This window comes from Oryctolagus cuniculus, chromosome 6 (genome assembly GCF_051225735.1).
Source record: "Oryctolagus cuniculus isolate XC-2025 breed Fujian yellow rabbit chromosome 6, ASM5122573v1, whole genome shotgun sequence".
Classification (NCBI taxonomy): domain Eukaryota; kingdom Metazoa; phylum Chordata; class Mammalia; order Lagomorpha; family Leporidae; genus Oryctolagus; species Oryctolagus cuniculus.
The window spans coordinates 48,907,092-48,930,361 of record NC_142872.1 but is presented as its reverse complement, the minus strand read 5'-3'; the positions used below and the strand labels follow the sequence as shown (position 1 = coordinate 48,930,361).

Here is a 23,270-nt window from a genome sequence, read left to right as displayed (position 1 = left end):
TACTTGGCTACTCTGAGGTACCCTCTGTATAGGAAATGTAGGATATGTGTTTTTTTTTTTAATTTTTTTTTTTTTTTGGACAGGCAGAGTGGACAGTGAGAGAGAGAGACAGAGAGAGAGGTCTTCCTTTGCTGTTGGTTCACCCTCCAATGGCTGCTGCAGCTGGCGCGCTGTGGCCAGCACACCGCATTGATCCAATGGCAGGAGTCAGGTACTTATCCTGGTCTCCCATGGGGTGCAGGGCCCAAGTACTTGGGCCATCCTCCACTGCACTCCCTGGCCACAGCAGAGAGTTGGCCTGGAAGAGGGGCAACCGGGACAGAATCCGGCGCCCCGACCGGGACTAGAACCCGGTGTGCCGGTGCCGCAAGGTGGAGGATTAGCCTAGTGAGCCACGGCGCCGGCCCTAGGATATGTGTTTGATTCTTTCTTTTATTTACCAGTTTTCAAAATAATGAGTTGGTTGCTTGCATCCATGAAAGGTGTCCCATGAGTTTTTCATTTTTAGGGTCAATAAGAACCAAGGGATCTACACATACTGTCTGTCATGTCAGTGCAGGTGTTGTCTAATTGGCTGTTCAAAAGAAGAAAAATGTCAGCTGAGTTCTTTTAACATGACCTCAGAGGTGTTGGATAGATCTGGTTCTTAGTGTAGGAATGATACTTAGAAAACACAGTTAGTGCATACTAGAGGTGCTAATTGTTATTGCATTGATCATTGTTTCGGTGCCACTTAAATGGACAGAATTAAGGCTTTTTTTTTGACAGGCAGAGTGGACAGTGAGAGAGAGAGAGAGAGAGAGAGAAAGGTCTTCCTTTGCCGTTGGTTCACCCTCCAATGGCCGCCGCGGCCAGTGCACTGCGGCCAGCGCACCGCGCTGATCCGATGGCAGGAGCCAGGTGCTTCTCCTGGTCTCCCATGGGGTGCAGGGCCCAAGCACTTGGGCCATCCTCCACTGCACTCCCGGGCCACAGCATAGAGCTGGCCTGGAAGAGGGGCAACTGGAACAGAAGCCGGCGCCCCGACCGGGACTAGAACCCGGTGTGCTGGCGCCGCAAGGCGGAGGATTAGCCTAGTGAGCCACGGCGCCGGCCAGAATTAAGGCTTTTTTTAAAAAAAAAAAGGTTAGAGCCGGCGCCGTGGCTCAATAGGCTAATCCTCCACCTTGCGGCGCCGGCACACCGGGTTCTAGTCCCGGTCAGGGCGCCGGATTCTGTCCCGGTTGCCCCTCTTCCAGGCCAGCTCTCTGCTATGGCCAGGGAGTGCAGTGGAGGATGGCCCAGGTGCTTGGGCCCTGCACCCCATGGGAGACCAGGAAAAGCACCTGGATCCTGGCTCCTGCCATCGGATCAGCGCGGTGCGCCGGCTGCAGCGGCGGCCATTGGAGGGTGAACCAACGGCAAAGGAAGACCTTTCTCTCTCTGTCTCTCTCTCTCACTGTCCACTCTGCCTGTCAAAAATAAAATTAAAAAAAAAAATTTAAAAAAAAAGATTTGTTTATTTGAAAGTCGGAGTTACACAGAAAGAGGAGAGGCAGAAACAGAGAGAGAGAGGTCTTCCATCTGATGATTCACTCCCCAGTTGGCCACAACAGCCAGAGCTGCACTGATCTGGAGCCAGGTGCCTCTTCCAGGTCTCCCATGCAGGTGCAGGGGCCCAAGGACTTGGGCCATCTTCTATTGCTTTCCCAGGCCATAGCAGAAAGCTGGATTGGAAGTGGAGCAGCCGGGGTTACAACCGGTGCCCATATGGGTTGCGGGCACTTCAGGCTAGGGTGTTAACCTGCTGAGCCACAATGCCGGCCCCAACTAAGGCTTTTTTAGAAGACTAAATACATAAAGGTTCATGCTAGTATTTCAATTCAAATAAAGGACTAGAAGTTTTTATTCCACCTCATCAATATTAAATATGTCAATCTTTTTCTCTCATCAGGCAAAGTCCTTAACCACCATCACCTTTTGATATTTGACCCTTACAATAACCCTTTGAAGCAGAAAAGAATAAGTAACATCTTAGAGATGTAGAAATTTAAATAGAGATTGAATCTGTCAAACAACTCAGAAAATAGCATTGAGCCAGATTTAGAACTCAATTCTGATATAGCTAAATATTTTGCCCATTGTTAAAGTAATTCTTAGATCCCTTTATATGCAGTTTTTACTTTTAAAATAAATATAATTTCTATATGAAAATACTGCAGTTATGCAATCTTTAGTTTATTATTTACAATAAAAATAACTTGACAGTGAGAGTACAACCCTGTGAAAAATGGTCATTTTTATTTTCTGCACACATTTGGCCTTCTTTGATGAGCTTGTCCTCCAGTCTTCTGTTTGGATACAAGCACACACATGCAATGGAGACATGGGAGATCTCCTCTTCCCAGTATTTAGCATTATTTGCACACTTTGGGTAAAAAGTCTTTGGGAGGGTAGACTTTTAGCCTATGGGTTAAGAAGCCCGCATTCGTTTTGAGTGCCTGGGTTTGATATCTGGCTTCAGGTCCTGACTCCAGCTGCAAGTTACTACATAGTTTGGGAATTAGCAAGTGGTGATGGACCAGGTACTTAGGTCCCTGCCACACATGTACAAGACCTGGATGGAGTTCATGGTTCCTGGCTTTGTCCTGGAATTAATTTCTTTCTCTCTCTCTCCACCCCTCCCTCCCTCACTCTATATCCTTATCTCCCTTTCTCCTTCCCTCTCTCCCCTTTTCTCTCCCGCTCATCCTCCCTTTCTCTCCCTTCATTCTCTCTCTCCCTCCCAGACAGATAGTCTTTGAAAGCTTGGCTAGGTTATGTGAAAGATTTAATCACATTAAGGTGTTAAAATGTTGCTCTTTCCCACTACCTCCATATCCTAAGATAACATATTTACATTTTAATTTTGGCCCTCACTGCCGTAACTACTAAGGATTATTGTATTTAAAATCATTGTGAGAAATAGCTGATGTCTGAAATGAGAACCATACTAATCTAATATATGGATTAATCATTCATTGTAAGCTTAGAGAAGGTAATTTATTGGAAGAATACAAGGGTAACTTACAAGGTCATGCGGAACCAGAAGCCGAGAATTTGTTAGTATGTAGGGTCTTCAAAAAGTTCATTAGAAACACACATTATGAAAACACTATGTATTTTAAAAATTTGTGCACCAAAATAAATTTAAATTCAGTTGTCAATAAACTTTTTGAAGTAACCTCATGTGACATCCATCTCTTGTCTCTGTTTCTCTCCATGTTTGGCTTTGACCCCTCAAATCAGATTCTATTACATAAAAGGAAACATGGTACCAGTGGTACTAGTGCTTTAGCTTCACCATCCAGCCAAGGACTAGAAACCTCCCCTGATATCTCTATTATTAAAGAAACTAATTGACCTGCATGGTCTCATGAACCCAACCCTAGACCAGTTAACCCTGGTCAGAGAGGAAGGATGCTGTCAGTGGCATCCTTCACTTGAACTTAACAGCTAACACTGCTCTAAGGAGCATTCTGGGCAGCACAGCAGTAGATACCTATTATATCTAAGACCCCTCGATGCTATACAGTTTTCAGAAAGCTCATGAAAAGTAGCTGTTATGAAAGTGCTATCATGGATTTCAAAATTTTGGCACCAAAATGAATTTATCTTTTAATTCAATTTTCTATGAATTTTTGGAAGTACTCTATATCAGCCTAATTTATGTACAACCAAGGTCATCAATCCTTAACGAGAGTGCCCCAGTATCCTTTGTCTCTCTTTCCTATGATGCCTGCTGCTATTTCCTCTTTCAAAATACCCTCTCTGCCTAGGCAGTATTCTGTACAGTGAACCCAGTCAATCTATTCTCTGTACTACCATAGAGTTTGTTCTTGCCACTCTCAATGGAGTTCACTGAGTAATTTCACTCTGAGGAGGTGCTCCTATTGCCAGAGTGAATACTAGGAATTTTGTGGTTAATTTTGTGGTTGTTTACCAGCACAGGTGACACATTATGATTCTATCTTCTGTGAGCAACTTAATGTAGTTTTTTTTTTCTTTGTTGAGAGAAACAGACAGAGATCTCCCATCTTCTGGCTCACTCCACAAGTGCCCACTGTAGCCGTAGCTAAATCAGGAGACAGTACTCCACTCTGGGTCTCCCAGTCACTGGAGCCATCCCCTATTCTCCAGGGCATGTACCGGCAGGAAGCTGAGATTGGGAGCAGAACCAGGACTGGAACTCACGAACACTGACATGGAACACAGATGACTCCAGTGCCATCCCAACTACTAGACCAAATGCCACCCTCCTTAATGTAGTTTCTTGAACTAAAATCCATACTGTCTTATTTGTGGTCCCTGTGGCCGAAATATGAAGTATAAGATATTGGATCACAGATCACTTGCTTATGTCTCAGTTAGCCAGAACAAGAAAAATTTGTACAAAAAATGGATTGCCTATGTATTACTCCCTTAAGCTTCCACTGCCAAACTGGTGCCAGCTGCTCATACGTCAGGCACCATGCCATTCACTCCTGCACTCACCAGATACTGACTGGAGACTTTCTTTGTGCCAGATACTATAGCGAACTCCAGGACTCCAGGAGGAAACCAGAGAGGTACAAACTGTGACTATGTGCTCCAACAAACCGTTGTTAATGAACAACCTCACCAATAATGAATCCCTTTTGGAAATGACATTTTTCAAAACCCTCCTTTTCTGAGTATTTGCTTGGCATGCCTCATAGGTTGGGGAAGTGCCACAGCAAGATCTAAAAATTGCATTTAGCTAGCCTTGAATAGGAAAGAAAATATTTGTCTGTTTGGAACTGGAGAACTCACACAGTTAGGAATCCTTACACAGAGCCTCCCTCACACAGCCCAGTTCATGGCGATCTTGGTTTTTGGAAATGCAGAGAGAGATATTTTCTATTCTCTGCTTCATTCCCCAAGAGCCTGAAACAGCCAAGACTAAGCCAGGCTGATGCCAGGAGCTCCAGAACGCTACCTGAGAATCCCACATGGGTGACAGGGACCCAAGAGCTGGAGCCATCATCACCTGCTCTCTCCCAGGGTGCACATTAGCAGCAAGCAGGAGTTGGAAGCAGAGCCAGAACTCAAACCCAGGCACTCTGGTCTGGCATATGGAGGCCCCAAGCAGTGCCTTAAGCACTATGCCAAACACAAACCCACAATCCCTGTTTGTTTGCCCAAGAGCTGGGGTGGGCAGGGACCTTCAGGGTGTGAACCTGCACACTATTTCCTCATCCAGAGCCAAAGGAGAGTAACTGCCAGTCAGTTGTGGGTTATCTTGGAAAGAACTTTAGTCTATCAGAAAGTGAAAGGTTTATCAAATGCTGGTAACTCATTAGTTTTCAGATAGGCTTCTCAGAAATGAGGGTGCTGTTTCTTTTCTCAGGAAGCAACCCTCAGTCACCTCACTCAGCAGCTGGGGTGTGAAGAACATTTGCTTTCACCATCTCAACAGACTAGTAAACTATAGCAGCAACTCTAAATAAAAATCTTCCAAAGTTGACACAGACCTCCCACAGATCTGCCTTCATTGGCATGCTCTTCCTACCCAGTACCCTCTACTGCTTCTCGCAGTCCAGGTGAGCAGTCCACAGTGAGAGTTACTGTAGCTGTATTGTCACCCTCGTCCCCTTCCCCAGCTGGGGAGTGGGAGAAAAGAGGGGGCTCTTCTTGACAGTCCTGTAGCCTGAGGATCCCAGAGAAATGGGCTCCCAGAGATGCACAGAAGCTTGGCAATCACTGGTCCAACTCGTCCTTATCATATTCTTGGCTCATAGTAGAAACTCAATAAAAAATGCATTCTGCATTGGAGAGGAGGAGAGTGTGACTGGCTTCTCTTTCTTCAGTCAACAAGATATTTCTTGAATTGTTTTTCCTGATAGATATAGAAGGGCGTCAAAAATTATCTCAGACATGCTTCCTATCCTCTAAAAACTCTCATCTAGGAGTCCCATCCTTTTTTTTTTTACCATAAGACCCTCTGTAACTATAAAAAAAAATTGGTTGTTACTTAAAACATTAAAACAAAAAGCTACTATGAATTTAGTGACTTTTTAAATTATTAATCTCAAGAATTCCTATAGAAATTTGAAAAATAGTGGTACGTGTGTGTGACTTATTCTTACTCTGCCTATAGATAGGAATTTGTTGCATATTTAGTTATAGACAAGTTGTAGTAGCTTAATCTAACAATTAGGAACCACTGGCTTATAAAGTCAGCTTGGTATTTGACAATTAAAAAATAAGACATAATAAGTTACATGTGCATGGTATGGCAATTGTGTGAGGGGTCAGCATTGTGGTACAGGGGGCTAAGCTGCCACTTACAGAGCCTGCATCCCATATCATAGTGCTGGCTGCTTTGCTTCTGATCCAGCTTTCTGCCAGCTTTCCTGGAATGCACAGGAAGATGGTTCAAGAATTTGGGCTCCTGTATCCATGTGGGAGACCTGGATGGAGTTCCTAGCTCCTGGTTTGGGGCTGGCCTGGCCCATACCTGACTGTTACAGACATTTGGGGCAGGGGGATAAACCCGTAAATGGAAAGTACCTTTTTCTCTGATCCCCACTGTCTCCCCCAACCTTGTCTCCCTCTCCCTCTCTCTATCTCTCTGTTGCTCTGAATTTCAATTAAGTAAATAAATACTTTTTAAAAGTAGAAGAATATAACCAAAGTAAAAAAAATCAGAATTACCCATACCTAGAAACAACCAAAACAAACAAACAAACAAACAAAAGTCTGAGTTCAAGAACAGGCTGCCATGTGGTAGACAGAGATGGGGCTTTAAGAGATAGAACCCTTGAATGTGAAAACAGGTTTAAAGATTGTCAATATAGAAATCTTGGGAACAAAGTATTAAAATGGCCCTGAGGTCTGCTCGATTGGCAGACAGCATTAAATGTTGACATTAAACAAAGAAAAAGTATAAGCTTACCATCATACAAACCTAAGTTCCAATAAGATCTGTGACCTTAGACAACATACATAGTATAATCAGTAGTCAGTTTTCTCTTCAATAAAATAGAGCTAACCTGTCCCAGACACTTCATGCCGGAGTTGGAAAGATCGAGTAAGATGAAGTAAATGAGGGGCAGCATTTGTAAACTCTCACCTTACCAAATAAACAAACGTCATTATTTTTTAAAATCCCAGAAGGAAGTATTTTATATAAGAGGGAGTAAGCCAGTTTTTAAAATATTGTCCTTTTATTGGAAAGAGACAGAGATACAGGCTGGTTTACCCCCTGGAGGCCCACAACAGCCCTGGGGCTGGGCCAGGCCGAAGCCAGGAGGATGGAACTCCATTCCAGTCCCCAGGTGGGTGGCAGGGACACAAATACTGAGCCATTACTTGCTGCCTCCCAGGGTGGTGTCCATTAGCAGGACACTGGATTTGGCAGCAGAACTGGGACTTGAACCCAGGCACTCCAATATGGGATGTGAAATCATCCTCCCACCCAAGTAGCCCAAATTTCATTAGGGTTCTTTGCAAATAACAAAGTGATTCTACCTTACTAAAATGCAAGTTATTACTAGAGCAGGTAGAGAAGAGAGGGAGAAGAGCACACAGTATCACTCAAAACCAAAGGAAATCTGAAGAGGCAGGCACAGAGACAAGATCCTGGAAACCGCAGCAGGTTGGACAGGGGTGGGAGAAGTAGTTACTTGATGGTATTGTTTTTCTCTCCCTGCCTTGGGTCATTGCATTCAAGTCAAAGCCCCACAGTGGGAGAATCCACTAGGCAGGGTGTCTTGCCTTACATGCCAGTCAAGATTCTGAACCAGGAAGGAAAGATAATTTCTGAAAAGGAAATCGGAGAGTTGTGCATGAAGTGTGGAGTGGCGGGTGGGCAGCCAGGACACTGGGATCCATGGCAAACCATTAGAGAAGATCACTCCGACACTGACTCAACTACATTGATGGATCCCTTTGATATCACAGTTTTGAAGCTTAGAAAAATAAAACTTGAGACAACTGCAAGGGAAATGGCCTTTTCTAGCTACTGGAATGTATTTTAAGGTGATTACTCCATCTTGGCCTCCCCAGTCTCCCTGGGAAGTGGCAGGCTGCTGTATCAGAAACACAGGTCAGTAAGGAGTACCTCAACCCCAGGGAGTTATTACCCACTGGCCTTTGGCCCACTTTTCTTTTGCTTTCAAAGATAACCGCCATCCACACACCTGAACTAAACTGGGAACTCATTTTATGGCTGCCATAACTGATTTGTGTCAATATCCCCCTTCTTCCCTCTGACTCTCTCTCTCTCTTTCCCCTATGGTTCATATATCACAGGTATTCAGAAATGAATGAGTGTGTGCAAGCATGAATGAATGGGAGACTAGGCTGGCCTGAGCTGGCATCTAGGGCTTTGCCTGCAGTCTTACAAGGTGCACCCAAGAATTCTCATACAATCAACGACTTATTTCCACCAAACAAAGCTAAGAATGTACCTGACGCCTTCTCTGATTGTGTGACTCAGTCTTTTACAGCTTTGTGTAGCAGTCTACACAGCTTCCTGTCTCTCCGTTCAGTACCTACATTCCTAATGTAACCATATCCAGTATTAACTTGACCTCAACGACTCTTTATGGTATGCCCATTAAAACAGGTGTTACAGGAACTTAGGAAGCTGACAGTTTACTGGAGGATGAATAGATCCAGACACAGAAGTGTTAAATGGAGGAACAAGCAGTGTTGAGCAGAAGCACATAAAAAAAGAAAAAGAGTAGTGCTGTCTGATTGATACAAAGGTCTATGGGGATTGGTTTGAGTGGGCTGCATAGAGGAGGTGGTAAAAAATAAAACCTTTTATATGTTAAAAAAAATTAAATATAAGATCCTCAAAAGAATGTTGTCCAGGCAGTTAAAAACCCTTACCCTTTGTAGGGACCCTACTTTAAAATGCAAATATATTTGGAAAAAGTAATCCGACGTTGCTCATCAGCTGTAGCATGTTTATGTATTTTCTGCTTCATATTAGGGAATAAATTCATTTATCATCTCATTTCCTTGATTCACGGAAAGTAGGAATTGAACAAAGAAAGGGAAACAGGACCACGGGGAGAAATGCTGGCCTTCTGCCTGGGCAACCAAACAGCTCTGTGCTTCTGAGAGCTGCCTCGAGCTGCCTCTTCCAGAGTGAGCGAGCCTGCAGTGAAAGGCTGTCTGCCGTATGGCACTTGGGAAATCATGATTCTCTCGAAGCCTTCATTCTTCCATCTAACAATAGAGATAATAACGGTGCCTACCTGATGGAGCTATTGTGAGAATTAAAGGAGATGACATTAATGAAATAGTTGGTGCTTGGTACCTAATCAACACCCAGCAAATGCTGCAGCAACGATATTAATGACAGGAGGAATAAAGGTGATGAGTGCTGATGATGACCACGATGATCGGATTCCAGTGATGTGAGTTGCAATCCTGGCTCTGTTACTTGCCAGCAGTGAGACACTTGTTATACTGCATTCTCCAGAAGACCTTAATGACACATGCCTGGCACGTACAAAGTGCTCCAGATAGGCAGATCTGGCTGAAGAGACACACAGTCTCTATTCTGGCAAGAGCTCACCTCTTCCTGTCTCTTGAGTGCTCCCCAGGCATTTGTCCAATAAATAGGACTTTGATCACAGAGCAGTGCCTTACATGAAAGTTTGGATCAAAAAGAAAAAGTCAGCAAGGTGAGCTTCATCCATAAGCGAAGACAACTGTAGGATGGTGAGGGAGTCTTAACCTGTCTCTGAAGGGAATCAGAAACCTCTGAGTGAGGTTAAAATAAGGACCCTGGCAGATTAGTAAGGTTGGGCAATTCCCTTGACCTTGGGCTATCCCAGCAGCTTCCCCTGAGTGAGTGACAGCAAGCTGGCCCGAGTAGTCATCTGTGGAGACAACAGGACCCACGTGGCCCCCTCTCCACATCCCCTCTGGGTGGAGGGTTGGAGAGGAGCCCATGGGAGGTAGCTGGAAAGAGCAAGATCACCCCTCCAAGAAAAATGTCAAACAGACAAAGGACATGCAGCCAGTGCCCGGAAGGAAAGAAGAACGTGGAACCTGGGAATGGGCATTGCAGGAGGAAGGTTGCTGACAAGAGAGGCAGACGTCACCAGGGCTGCCATCCATGCCTTGGGATCCGCCAGACAACAGGGACTCAGGAGTCGCCACAGTAGGACCATTAGCTCAGTTGATGATCTCAGGCCCCCTCTTCCACTCATATCTGGAATGACTTTGGATTTAGAAACCCAGCCCTGAGCTGAGTTAAGGCTCAGGAGTGGAGCACACGGCTTCATCAGGGTCCTGAGAGGAGCCGACAAATTACAGTGTGATTTGTCATCATTTCAGAACTCGGCAAGTGTTTGTCCCTGAAAGAATCGATACCTAGAGGGAAAAGGGCCGTATTTTTAGAAACTCCTGGATGGGTAATTCATTTCAAGTGAGTCAACGGTTTATTTATGTTGGCACCCCCACAGATGCAATGGACAGTGTATTTACACGGAGCCAGAAAATGCTATCATTTCTTCAAATCAATTTACCCCTTTGAACAGCTGTACCTTGCAGCTTTCAGTGATAAATTCACTCCCAGTGCTAAAAGCTCTGCCCAGGAAACCATTTCCAGCCCACCTTTAGTTCTGCTACCCTCTATTTGCATAGCTGGTCACACATCTCACAACGTCCCCACTTGGATTCTGTGTTCTGATGCACAGCTGAGATGGGCAGGGCAGGTGGAGTTAACCTCATTCCACAAGTGAAGAAAGTGAAGTGAGGCTTCAGAGTTGAGTGTAGTACTAGTCAAGGAGGAGTAAAGTTAGAGGGGACGTCCTCTGTCCCTGTAGCTGCATTTCACCCCGATTCACTGTAAGAACTTATGCAACTTAAACAAACAAAAAAGTAGAGCCAAGGTTGTGTTTAAAATATGAAGGTGCTTACATGAAAACTGAAATTGAAAGCTAAGTTTATTTGGGTGCAAAAAAGTTTTGAAATTCATACGTAGCTTTTTCATAATCGACATTTTCTATGAACTTTTTCAAGTTCTCTCGAATGTAGCTACCAGATTGTTCCCCAGGAGGCAGGGTGCTATGTGAGTGAGGAATAGAGGGTCTGCAGGTAGGCTTGGATTCCAATCCCAGCCCAGCTTACCCTCTGAATCACAGGTTTCCCGTCTTCAGACAGAGGATATGTGAAGCACCTGCTTCAATGAATAACTGCATACAGAAATTAGCGTGCGTGAAGCTATCACAGTGTCGGGCAGAAATGAGAGTCCAATGAATGCTATTCAGTTTGTTTTAGTAGGTGCTGTTTTTATGACATTTTTACAACAGGAAAACAAATTCAAACAGTGAGAATGAATATTCACTAGTAAAATGGTTAATTGACCCATGGTACCTTCATGCGATTGGTGTTAAAGAAGTAGGAAAAATTTAATAGCATGTAAAAATGTCAAAGATAGGAGTGGGCACTGTGGCACAATGGATTAAAGCACTGCTTGGAACACAACCCCATCTGCATCAGAATGCCAATTGGAGGGCCTGTTTGCTCCACCTCTGATTCAGCTTCCTGCTAATGTGCCCAGGAAGACAGAGTATGATGGCCCAAGTGCATGAGCCATTTCCACCCATGGGGAGATTCAGAGTTCTGGGCTTCTGGCTTCCACCTGACTCAGTCTGGCGGTTGTGGTTATCTAGGGAGTGAACCTTCAGATGGAAAACCTCTCCCTCTCTTTTTATCTGTTTCCCATCACTCTGCCTTTCAAATGGATCTTTCAAAATTAAAGTTCAAGATATATGGGTCACAGAATCTCATTTTTTTTAAACCTTAGAAATATATACACAAGCATATGAGCTGTGGCTATCTCTATATGTAGCAGTAACTTATAATCCTGTTCTACCTACTGTGGTAACCACTAACCATATGGAGCTACTTCACTTTAAATTAAATTACATTTAAAAGCCAACTCTTCTAGTAATGACTAAAGACTAGGAAGAGTAGGGGATGGAGGGAGGTTGAAAATGGGTGCCAAACACGATCAGGAACAGTACGTTCTCATGTTCTACAGCACCTCGGGGTGATACAGTGTACAATCACCCATTACATATGTGATGAAGAACCAGAAGAGAGGAACTCCAAGGCACTGAACATAAATGACAAGGAAATGGAAATGCTTATCAACCTGATTTGATCAGCACACATTGCATACATACATTGAATTATCAAACTGTATCCCATTCATGGGTACAATTATCATCTGTTAACTATCAAAAATAAATAAAATTAAGAGACTAAAAGAGGGAAGCAATTCCCTCAATCAAATTACCACATTTCAAATGCTCAACAGCCACAAGTCCTTAGTGGCTTGCAGACTAGACAACACAGACTCAGGACAGGCCCCCGACTGCACAGCACTGTGCTGGGGGCTCAAACCCCACCCTGCCAGAGAAGGGCGGGCAGAGCCGCACCTGCCTGTTCGCTGTAACTGGTTTGCCATTTGCATCCACTTTCTCCTCTTCAATAAGGATTTAACTCTGCTTCTGATACGGTACAGCTACCATCAGGTGACGAAGCAGGATTACCTTATTTCAATGGTTCTAGTAGTGATTAGCTCCCTCTTGATCCTATTATAAGCAGATCCCTCGGACTTAATAACTTCACGGAGTCCTCTGTCTCCCATAGGAGGTGCACTTCCAGCCGGAGCATTTCCACAACACCATCGTGTGTGAGAAACCCAACAACCACCTCAACAAGTTCAAGGGCTACATGTAAGTATGCAATGGCCCTGTCTGCTGGAGAACACCTCTTCTGCAGCCAGAAAATAGGCAAACAGATAAGCAGCTGGATCCTGGGGGACTGGTTCTTTCTATCACAAAGACCGACTCAGGACAGCTAAGTTGGACACAAAGAATGAATCGTCTGCCATGGTTAAATGTGCTAGTGACTTTTCTAGATTGAGATCATGCCCTGAGTCAGGGGAGCAAATCTGGTTTGGTGAAGACAGGATTTTCTAAAAGTATGTGTATTGCACTGTTGGTAAGAACAGAGCAGAAGCACTTTGCAGTTGGACCTGGATTTGAACTGGAGTTCTCCCAGTCATCAGCTGAGTGAGCTTGGGTAAATGCATGAACTTCTCTGGCCTTTGTTTTGTACATCTGTGAAATACAAATTCTACTCTCCATATCATAGGATTTTTTTTTCTAAAAATTAAGTTGTTTTTCATAGACAAATCTCTTGCCACAGCAACAGGTAAGTACTCAGTGTATAGTGGCTGCTGCCGCTGTAATTATTGTGATTCTTTAAAAAATATTATTTATTTGAGAGTTAGAATTACAGACAGGGAGGGAAGGACAAGAGAAAAGTCTTCCGCTGGTTCATTCCCCAAATGGCCACAAACACCAGAGCTGAACCAATCTGAAGCCAGGACAGGAGCTCCTTCTGGGTCTCCCACATGGGTGCAGAAATCCAAGTACTTCATCTTCCATTGCTTTCCCAGGCCATAGCAGAGAGCTGGATTGGAAGAAGAGCAGCTGGGACTGGAACCGGCGCCCATGTGGGATGCCAACACTGCAGGCGGCGGCCTAGCCTACTATGCTACAGCACCTGCCCCCAGTTACTGTGATTCTTACTCCTCAATTTTGGTTTGCCCTAAAGATGGTAGCGTAATTCTGATCCCTTATTGGACTGCTGGTGTTTCTGCAAAGTAGAAGCAACAGTAACGGATGCACAGCAGTGCCCTTGCCCGGTGCTCTGATGAGTTTTAGAGAACCTTCCCAGAATACCCTCTCCTGTAGTCTTCACAGCCACCCAGGGGAGCAGCTGTCATGATCCCTGTTTCTCAGATAGGGAATGGGCCTTCCATCCTGCAAACAGGAGTCACCCAAAGTCAGACAGCAGGGACAAGATGAAGCCAGGATGTTTAAACGGGGGTCTTCTGACTCCAACTGCAGTATGTTTTCCAGTGCTGTGCAAGGCAGAGCTGAGCCATGCTGTGCCAACCACTCTCCCAACCGATTCAGGATTGAGGTTAACAAAGGCTTTGCTAGGGCCATATAGGGTGTCCTGAGGAAGAATTCAAGAGAGGAAAGAGTAAGAACAATACAGGAGAGTCAATAGCTTTTAAAAGCAAATTACTTCCTAAATGCAGAGGAAAAGCAGCTAGAAACAACTAGAAAAGAGTGTGAGAGAAGAGGACTTTGAGGCAGGCATCTGGATGTCACCCGCTCCAGTGAGAGCAACTTGAGCCATCACTGCTGCTTTCCAGGGTCCGCATTAGCAGGAACCTGGAGACAGGAACTGGAGCCAGGGACCACACCTGGGTCCTCTGATACAGGATGCTGGCATTATAACCGCCATGCTAAATGTCCACCCTATAAATGCATCGGAGGGTCTTTAGAGAGCAGTGATTCTCTGAACCAGGGACAATCCCAGCCTTCCTGAACAGGGGACAATGGGCAGTGTCCCAACAGGAGAGGAGTGCTGCCAACATCTCCTGAATGGAGGGCAGGGATGCTACTGCGCACTCAGCATCCTCCAACAGACAAAACACCCCCCACAACAGAGACTTAGCCACCCTGAATGTCACTAGTGCCAAGACTGGAGTCAGAGCATCCTTGCAAACAAGAGCACTGAATGGGATGGGAGCTAAGAGACAGCTCATCCTTCTCTCCCATCTCCCACGGAAACTGGGAGAAGTGGAAGCCTCCATTGTAGGTTACCATCTCAGAGCATCCTAAAAACAATCCTTACACCACAAGCTACTGACTGTGACACTTGGCAGATACGTTAGCCCCAAACACACCATCCCCTGCTTGACAAAGGAGAGTGCAGTGGTGAATCCTATATGCCAGTCCCTGCAACACCTTTTGATCTCTAGCCTACTCATTATTTTTATCCATTACATTGTTAATCACCTTACTTCCTTTCTTAAATTTATTTCAAAGGAAGTTTCTGTCACTGGCCCTGTAGAAAACCAGTACTGCCTATGATAGAAAGTCCTTGTAAAATTTTTCATTGTATTCTAACTACTGAGCATTACCTACCAAAGCCACCTCTGTGTTAGGAAGCGTGGTGAGAAATACACCAGCTCGAAATGAGGATTCCCAGCTCACAGGCTCCCCAGAGTTCAAAATGGGAATGGCTGCTTGATCCAGCATCAGTGATTCAGAGGGGAGGACTTCAGGAACACTCAGGTACTGAAAGACACAGTAGTGTTGGTGTCACCGACCTGGATTCCCGTGTTCCAGAATGTCCCAGTTACTAGGTGTGTGAGCTTGGGCAAATCTGAGCTTCAGCTTTCTTTACAAGTGAGGATAATCACCCTGCTGAGGCCTCATAGCTAAGACTCAAGTAAACTGTCAGGACATGTAGTTTATAAACATAGTAAGGAACCAGTAGCATTCAAAGACACGGTGAGAGGCAGCTCACTCTGGGGCTGGAATCCCTAGGTTTGAACCCCCATTCTGCAAATTACTAATGCTATGAAGTGGCCTTGGTTTTCCCATATATAAAGTGGGTATGATAATATCACATGTTTTAAAGTTGCCATGAAGATTCAGTAAGTTAACATATGAAACACTTCGTACTGGAGCTAGAGAAACGAAGCAAGGAGAAAACACTCGAAGGATTCAGATTCTTATTTTTCTGTTGTTCCCAATGTTTTCAGGAAATTGTATTTAAACTTGCTGAAAATACCAAGGCAAAGGTATCAGATAGAATAAAGGCAAAATGGAGCAGGTGCTGTGGTGCCATGGGTTATCCACTGTGTGGGATGATGGCAACCCAAGCTCCAGCTCAAGTCCCACCTACTCCACCACACTGATTCAGCTCCCTGCTAATATGCCTGGGATGCAGCAGATAATTGCCCATGTCCTTGGGTTCCTGCCACCTTTGTGGAACACCCGGATGGAGTTTATGGCTCCTAGCTTGGACCTGGTGCAGCCCTAGCTATTACAGATTGGGAAGGCAACTAGTGGAAGGAAGATTTCATTCTCTGTCTCTCCCTCACTCTGACACTCTCTTTTTCAATAAATAAATAAATTTTCAAAGTGAAGTTTTTGAGAACATGAAAGATTTTTATAATTAAAGTTGCTGATTGAAAAAAGAAGGGCCCGACCCCAGGTAGTAACCAGAGTCATTGGAACTCAGAAGTCTGTGACATGAGGTGGAAAACCACAGTGCTCCCCAAGGCTGGAGGAAGAGAGAGGAACTTACAGTCTAAGAAGCTGCCTCCGAAACTGGGCAAAGGGCCCCAGCCCACCTCCTGTGAGGTCTGTTTGTTTTTGCAGCAGCCTGAACAAGTGCACGGTAATACAGAAGCACCCTGGCCTGCCCTTTTTGCCCTCATCTCCTCCCCTCCATCACCTGTCTTGTGGAACAAAAAGCAGGAGTATCTGGTGTCTACTAGGAACTTAGCTTTGCAGTGCTGGTCCCTAGCAACTGGGTGAGAATGGGCACGCGAATGCTGCCTACAGGGACCCCATCCTTGCAGTTCCTCTACACTTGCCCTAAAACTAACTGGAGTGTGGGTTTGGGGTCAGAGTTCTGTCTTTTGTGGGGGGGAGATGATGATTTCCTCAGGGTGGACAGTTGCCTTCTAATAAACCAGCCAATAAAAAGATACACTTGAACATGAAGGAGATTTGATTCCCAGTTACTCTTGCTCTTCTGAAAAAGATAGTCTGTTCACCACTTCTGCTTCTGTGACATCAACCAGCGCCACCAACCAGCCCCTGTCTTCCCTTCATCCTCCCCAGGGAGCACCCCGACCAAACCAGGACTGGCTTTGGCAGTGAGAGTCTTCTGCTTCGAGGCTGCACCATCAGAAACACAGAGGTGGCTGTTGGCATCGTCATCTACGCAGGTCATTGTCCCTTAGCGGTGTCTTCCGTCCCAACTGCCCTTCTTCTTTCCTCCTCCACGCCCTCCCCGGAACCTCCCTTCAGCCAGGGCGGACTCAGAACAGAGCAAAGGGCCGGAGTCCTGTGACTTCCCACGCATCATCTAGACAGAGGAGGCTGCGATCATAGCAGCTCGAGTGTCTGCGTGTAGCTCACGCCTCTGAACCAGACAGGAGAGGGATTCGCATGCATCCCCCCAGGGGGTTGGAGACCCTGACAAAAGGCAGCCTGAGGAGTGTCCTGTTGAACCTCTGGATTAGCCTTACCAAGCAACTTGACCTTGTGTGCCTTCATTTCCTCACCGGTACAATGGGAAGAATATCTGTAAGTGTCTCACGGAGCATTTTTGAGGATCAAACAACATTAACATATGAAAGGCACCCAGCAGTGTCTCCAGGAAAGTGAGGGCTCAATGGGTTTTAGCTCCTGGTTTTGTTATTTATTCATTTCTACGTCCAGATATAAGGGTCTATATCCCCTTTCTACTTTGATTCTGTCCCCAATGTATAAAAGGGGACAGTAGCTTTCTCACAACAAAATGTAAAATCTCGCAGGGCCACTGCATGACTGAGCCATCAGCTCGGGTGCTCTGTAACACTGGCTGTTCCCTGAGTCACTCCAGGCACCTTCCGTGGTCTCCCTGGAGCATCTACCTCACTGGAAGACTCCAGAAGAGGCTTCTTTCTTGTCTGCTGTTCACTGCCACACTTGGGGATATTTTTGGTTTGGTTTAGTTGGTTTTGGTCTAAATAGAACTCTATTTTTGGTGAATATAACAGAGGCACTTAAATATCTGGCTATCCTAATTCACATCTTAGGATTATCAGAGACAAGCAAGACTTGTTATAAATACTCCACAATCTAGCTAGCTTTCCCTAATTTGGGAAAGGGGGAGGGGAGTTGTCAGTTCGGGTAACTTCTTTCCGGGGTCTTTAGCAATGGAATCCAGTGCCGTCTGGCCAACATCCTGCATATGGAATTCCCAGCAGACTGTCCCCCAAAGGAAAAAAATAACCCACGTGCATTTAGAGTTTGGCTTCTCTGCCTGAGTAGATAACAAAAACCCTAAACTACAGGAGCGCTTCAAGAGGGGACAAATTTGGAGAGCATGCTAATGTGAATGGTGGCTCTGGGTAGACCAGCTGCCTGGAGGTGAAACACATTCCTGTTCTGTGTGTCCCTGAGCAAGCTAGTTAGATGTTTAGTGCCAAAGGCCTGAATAGTCCCCACATCATGGGGTGATACTGTTCCACTAAGAGCATCCGTGAAAAGAACTTGAAATGAATTAATTTTCCCGAAGAATAAAAAAAGGATAAAATGACCCTGAGTGTTGAAGGGGTATTAGCCGGAGCAGGACTGCTCAGCCCTGAAGCAAAGGGTTTTCTTGTGGCAGGGGCAGTCCTGCAGGATGCTTAGCAGCATCCCAGGCCTCGAACCGCCAGATGCATCTGCCCCACCTCCAGGCTGACGAAGCCAAAAAATTCTCACAACACTGCCAGGTGTCCCCGGAAAAGTAGCAATCACCCCTGCTTGAGAACAGTCAGTCCAGAGTTAGTTAGCTTCTCTCCGTTGATACTATCCGTGGCCATAAAGGAGGACGCAGTATCAAAGGCCCAAAAAGCCCTTGAGGGGCTTTCCAGAAGGAAGAAACGCACTGTGCAGCTCTGGGCTCCCCACTTCAAACACTTCTGAGCCCCTATTGTGTACCAGGGTACACAATATATACTTGGTGTATATCGACCCACTCCCCCACACCCAAACGTACACACAACCGTTAGCTCCCATTTTACCAAGGAGGCTGGATTCATTCATCCAAGGTTGTATTTTTCCTGAGATGAACTCTATGTGACCCAAGGTCAAGTATCTGCAGAGGTGAGCTCTGTCTGGTTCTACAGCCCACGTAGAATCATACTGCTCCCTGTTGAACTCAACTGTTGCTAGAGAGCAGAGGAATCCCAGAAGGCAGGGGGCAAGTGGTAGAGGGGATGGGCCCAGGATGGGCCCTGTATGGGGTGAGCTCGAGGCAGGCAGGAAGCCTGCTATGCCATCAGCATAGCCGGCGCACACTCGTCAGGCTGCAGGAGCCCCTATCAACTGTACTGACTTGAGTCTAATTTAATAAGCCTAGAGTTTGTTCACTCCCACTGTTTTGTTGCTACTTTAAATCCACAAGGCAACCAGCTAATCAGCATTAAAGCCCTTTGCTTCTGGAGCTGATGTATTGGTTTTCTTTATTTTTGTAGGGAAAATATGTAGCTGGCATTTTTTAATTTGGCTGTACAGCATGATAATTAAAATACAGCAGCCCCAAGGGAGAGACTGTGTCTGAAGAAAATGTCTCTGCTTGACTCTCAGTTCTTAGCCCTGTGGCCTTGGCTTCCCCCTGTAGCTCTGATGTTAATTTATTCTTTGCGGTTGGGTAGGTCCCTTCCAATCACTGGTCCTCAGTTTCCCTGACGGATAAAGTTGCTAACGAGAAGAGATTGGTAGTTTTCGATCTTTGCCATCCTTTCTTGGAACAAAATTTTACGCAGAATGCCAGCATAGGAGTAGAGTTTCCCAGGGCTAGTGCTGGGTAGGAAACTTTGGTCCCTGCTACACTTGCACAGGCAACACCAGTGCCTTGAGCACAACCAATGACACAAGGATGGGAAATGGCAGACACCAGGCACTATCCTACCCCAGGGCTTTTGCACATACAGTTCCCCCTCCCTAAATCTCTCCTTTCTCCCTTCAGACCTCTTTTAAATGTTACCTCCACTGAGCAGCTTTCCCTGGCTATGTGCTCTAACTCTACCTCTCATCTACCTTAGCCCATGTGTTTATTATTTATTTTATGGCACTTACTAATAACTATACCTGTTGGTTTGCTTGCGTGAATCTTTTGTCTTCCCCGTGTATCTACCACCAGCCAGAACAGCGCCTCTGTGCGAATCAGAAGGGTGTTCCTTCCTAAAGACCATGTGCTCTCCTTAGCCAGAAACGTGTCCTCTTACACTTGCAGGCCTGTGGCCACCCATAATGAGGGTTTCCCTCTGTGTACTGGCGCGGCCAGGGTAGCTGCGTGCTGACGCAGGCCAGCCCCGCCCCCAAGCTGTTCCCGCAGCCTCCCAGAGGCAGGTGCACGTTAGAGAAGGAAGCCTCACTTCTATCTTAAGCTCCTGCGAGAAGAGCCAAGGGTAGGGTCTGGGACTCATGTCCTTATTTTCTCTCAAAGGCCATGAGACAAAAGCCCTGCTCAACAACAGCGGCCCGCGGTACAAGCGAAGCAAGATTGAGCGGCGCATCAACACAGACATCTTCTTCTGCATCGGCTTTCTCATCCTCATGTGCCTCGTTGGAGCTGTAGGTATGGAATATTCTGGAAAGAACAACAGAGCCATCTTGTATGGGGGTTGGGGGAAGGGCTAAATTGCGTTCATTCCCTGAGCTTCACTTTGCTCTTCTACAAACTGGGGCTATCCTGCCTACTTAAGAAGATGCCAATGAAATGAAAATACAAATGAAGTCTTTAAATAGCATGGATATCACCCACACTGTGTGTGCTCGAGAAATACTCCCAGAAGCCCAGAGGACTGCAGCATGAATCAGTCCCGGGACCTCTCCTCCCTGACTAGCAACCTGTAAACAAAACCAGTAATGCAGTCGGCGGCGCTGAGGGAGGCAGCACGCACTTGCTTTGTTAGCTTCCCACTGCTGCTGCCGTCTAAAAACCCACACTTCAGGTTCAAAACAACACACATTTATTCTGTGACAGCCTTGCAGGTTCAAAGTCCAAAGTCAGTTTCACTGGGGTTAAAGCCAAGGTATGGGCAGCTCTGGCTCCCCCTGGGGACTGTAAGGAGAGAAACTAGTCCTTGTCTCTTCAGCTCCTAGTGGGGGCCTGCAGTCCTGGGTTTGTGGCTGAAAGGAGAACTCCTGGGGAAAGAAAGAAGCAGACAGTCAAAGCACACAGTCACCCGCACCACAGCGGCCCACCCATGGTCCACCTCTGCCCCCAGACAGGCTGCAGGAACTGTTGTCTCGGCTTTGGAACGGGTGTTTCAGGCTATGTCAGAGGGAAAAGGCTCTTTGAGAGCTTCACATTGCGTCTTCAGAGAAAGGAAATTAATGGTTCCAAGGTAACAGCAAGATAAGGCACAGGCAAAACAGCTTGGCAGATTCCCCGGAATAATAAGTAAATGCAGAAAGTTAATGGAAAGGGGAAGAATTCTCTTGTGTCTGAGCACAACAGCCCACACACCCCACAGGACTCTGTCCGTGCCCGATGAAAGCACAGGCCTGGAGGGGTGCGGTTCTGGAAGGAGTGTCTTGCTGAGTTCTGAAGACATTTTTACAACAACAACAACAACTCCCCCTCCCTCTCCCCCTCCCCCGCTCTCATGGCTTTAAGTCTCTCTCTTCCTGCCACACATGGTGACATCAGGCCCGACCTCCTGGGTGCAGAAGTGTCGTGGGGCAGGGAAGCGTTCCTTGTGCCTCATATTCCCTCTAGTTCCTGTCCTGCAGCTGACAGTGTGCTGTGCATCTGGTGGTTCTATTCTCACAATGACCCCTTCGGGAAGACCCCGTGTCTAACTAGTGGACGGGGAGGCTGGGCTCCAGCGCTCTGGAGCAGGTACTGGATGCACTTCATCGTGCATTCCCTTCCGTCAGTGGTGTCGTTCTCCCCTTTGCACGTGAGGAACGAGGGTTGAGTCTGCATCCCGTGCCGCTGCCACAGCCCTCATGGCAATGCGGGCTCTGGCCTAGCACCACTCAGGCCCTGTGTGATTCGTCCTTGTGTGTGCTGCTCCATGATTTGGTAAGGAACGGAGACAAGAATCTAGACTCCTCCTAGAATGAACAAGTGTTCATAAAGGGAGGAGGAATGGGTAAACAGAGAGAGAGGCAGCTACAGAGGAAAGAGAATGGCGATCATGGGACGGGGTCTTTCAAGACTCCCCAGCCACGCACGATGCGCCACACCACTGAGAAGGACGCATGTCCCTTTCTCTCTTTTCAAACCCAGCATCACAACGTAAGTCATGCTCTGGGTAATCTCCTGGGGTATGGCAGGCTGGATGCAAGTGAAGGGCATGTGAAGGACCACCGTAGAGTGAAGTGAGCATGCCCACATACAGCCATGTTGCATGGAGTAAAGAATGGGCCCCTCCAAAGCACACCGTTTCTAGCAATGGGTGCGGGTGGTTTCGCGGACCAGCTGGAGGACTGAGTGGAGATCCTGCCTAATGCCTGGCTTTGTCTCCCCTTAGGCTACAGCCTCTGGAATGGGACCTTTGAAGAGCACCCTCCTTTCGATGTGCCAGATGCCGATGGCAGCTTCCTCTCCCCTGCCGTGGGAGGCGTCTACATGTTCCTTACCATGATCATCCTGCTCCAGGTAGGAAGACCTGTAGCCAATACCGCTACACGTGAACAAAACAGAGAAAAGCCAGTGCTGGTCCCAGTGAAGAACTCCCCAGACTGAGCGGAGGAGCCAGTCATGGCCTTCTTCTGGGCTTTTGAAAGGAGCTGCGTGGCGGATGATGTCAGGACCAGCCTTGTCTTGTGCAGGCGACCTTGCCTCTCAGATAATAAGTGGAAAAAATTTACCAATTTTCCACATGAGAGTAAGATTACAGCAGTAACCCAGGTATGTCTGCCCCTTTGCCAGTAGAGAACACGTAAAGCATTAATGACTTAGGAGCAAAAGATAAAATAGCACAGAACTGCAGAGAACTCTCAAGCCCCAGGCAGTGAGAAAGAGAAAACACAGGACAGTGCTTTTGCGTTTGATAGAGATGGAAAAGAACAGAATTGGCTATGTATAGGAGAAAAAGCAAATGGAGAACCCCTACCAAATGTGAGGCAGTAATGGATAACAAGATGATGACGAACATCTTCATGCTCTATAGGAAAATATAGTCAGTAGAAGGATGAGAGAAGTCATCATCTTGTCGTGATGAAACTCCACTTGCATTAGATTTTTGTTGCATTTGAGGCTATTTCATTGCCCTCTGATGGGTGAACCATTTTAATTCATTTGTTCATTCATCCAACAGAATAATCCTTTTAATTTTTTTTTACAGGCAGAGTTAGAGAAAGAGAAAGGTCCTCCTTTTTCCGTTGGTTCACCCCCAAAATGGCCGCTACGGCCAGCACATTACACCTATCTGAAGCCAGGAGCCAGGTGCTTCCTCCTGGTCTCCCATGCGGGTGCAGGGCCCAAGCACTTGGGCCATCCTCCACTGCACTCCCGGGCCACAGCAGAGAGCTGGACTGGAAGAGGAGCAATCAGAACAGAATCCGGCGCCCCAACCAGGACTAGAACCCAGGGTGCTGGCACCACAGGTAGAGGATTAGCCTAGTGAGCTGCGGCGCCAGCCAAGAATAATCCTTTCAAAATGT

The 23,270-nt window shown here is 46.4% G+C and overlaps 1 protein-coding gene across 11 annotated transcripts in view; it reads left to right on the top strand.

The window, feature by feature from the left end:
* ATP10B (ATPase phospholipid transporting 10B (putative)) overlaps positions 1-23,270 on the top strand; it is a 356,253-nt gene that overhangs the window by 274,503 nt on the left and 58,480 nt on the right. For all 11 annotated transcript variants that reach the window (XM_089335037.1, XM_089335035.1, XM_089335038.1 and 8 more), the window contains 4 exons: positions 12,664-12,749; positions 16,737-16,843; positions 20,098-20,229; positions 22,136-22,263. In XM_089335037.1, the coding sequence (XP_089191163.1) occupies positions 12,664-12,749; positions 16,737-16,843; positions 20,098-20,229; positions 22,136-22,263 (453 nt within the window). The remainder of the gene's footprint in view (positions 1-12,663; positions 12,750-16,736; positions 16,844-20,097; positions 20,230-22,135; positions 22,264-23,270) is intronic.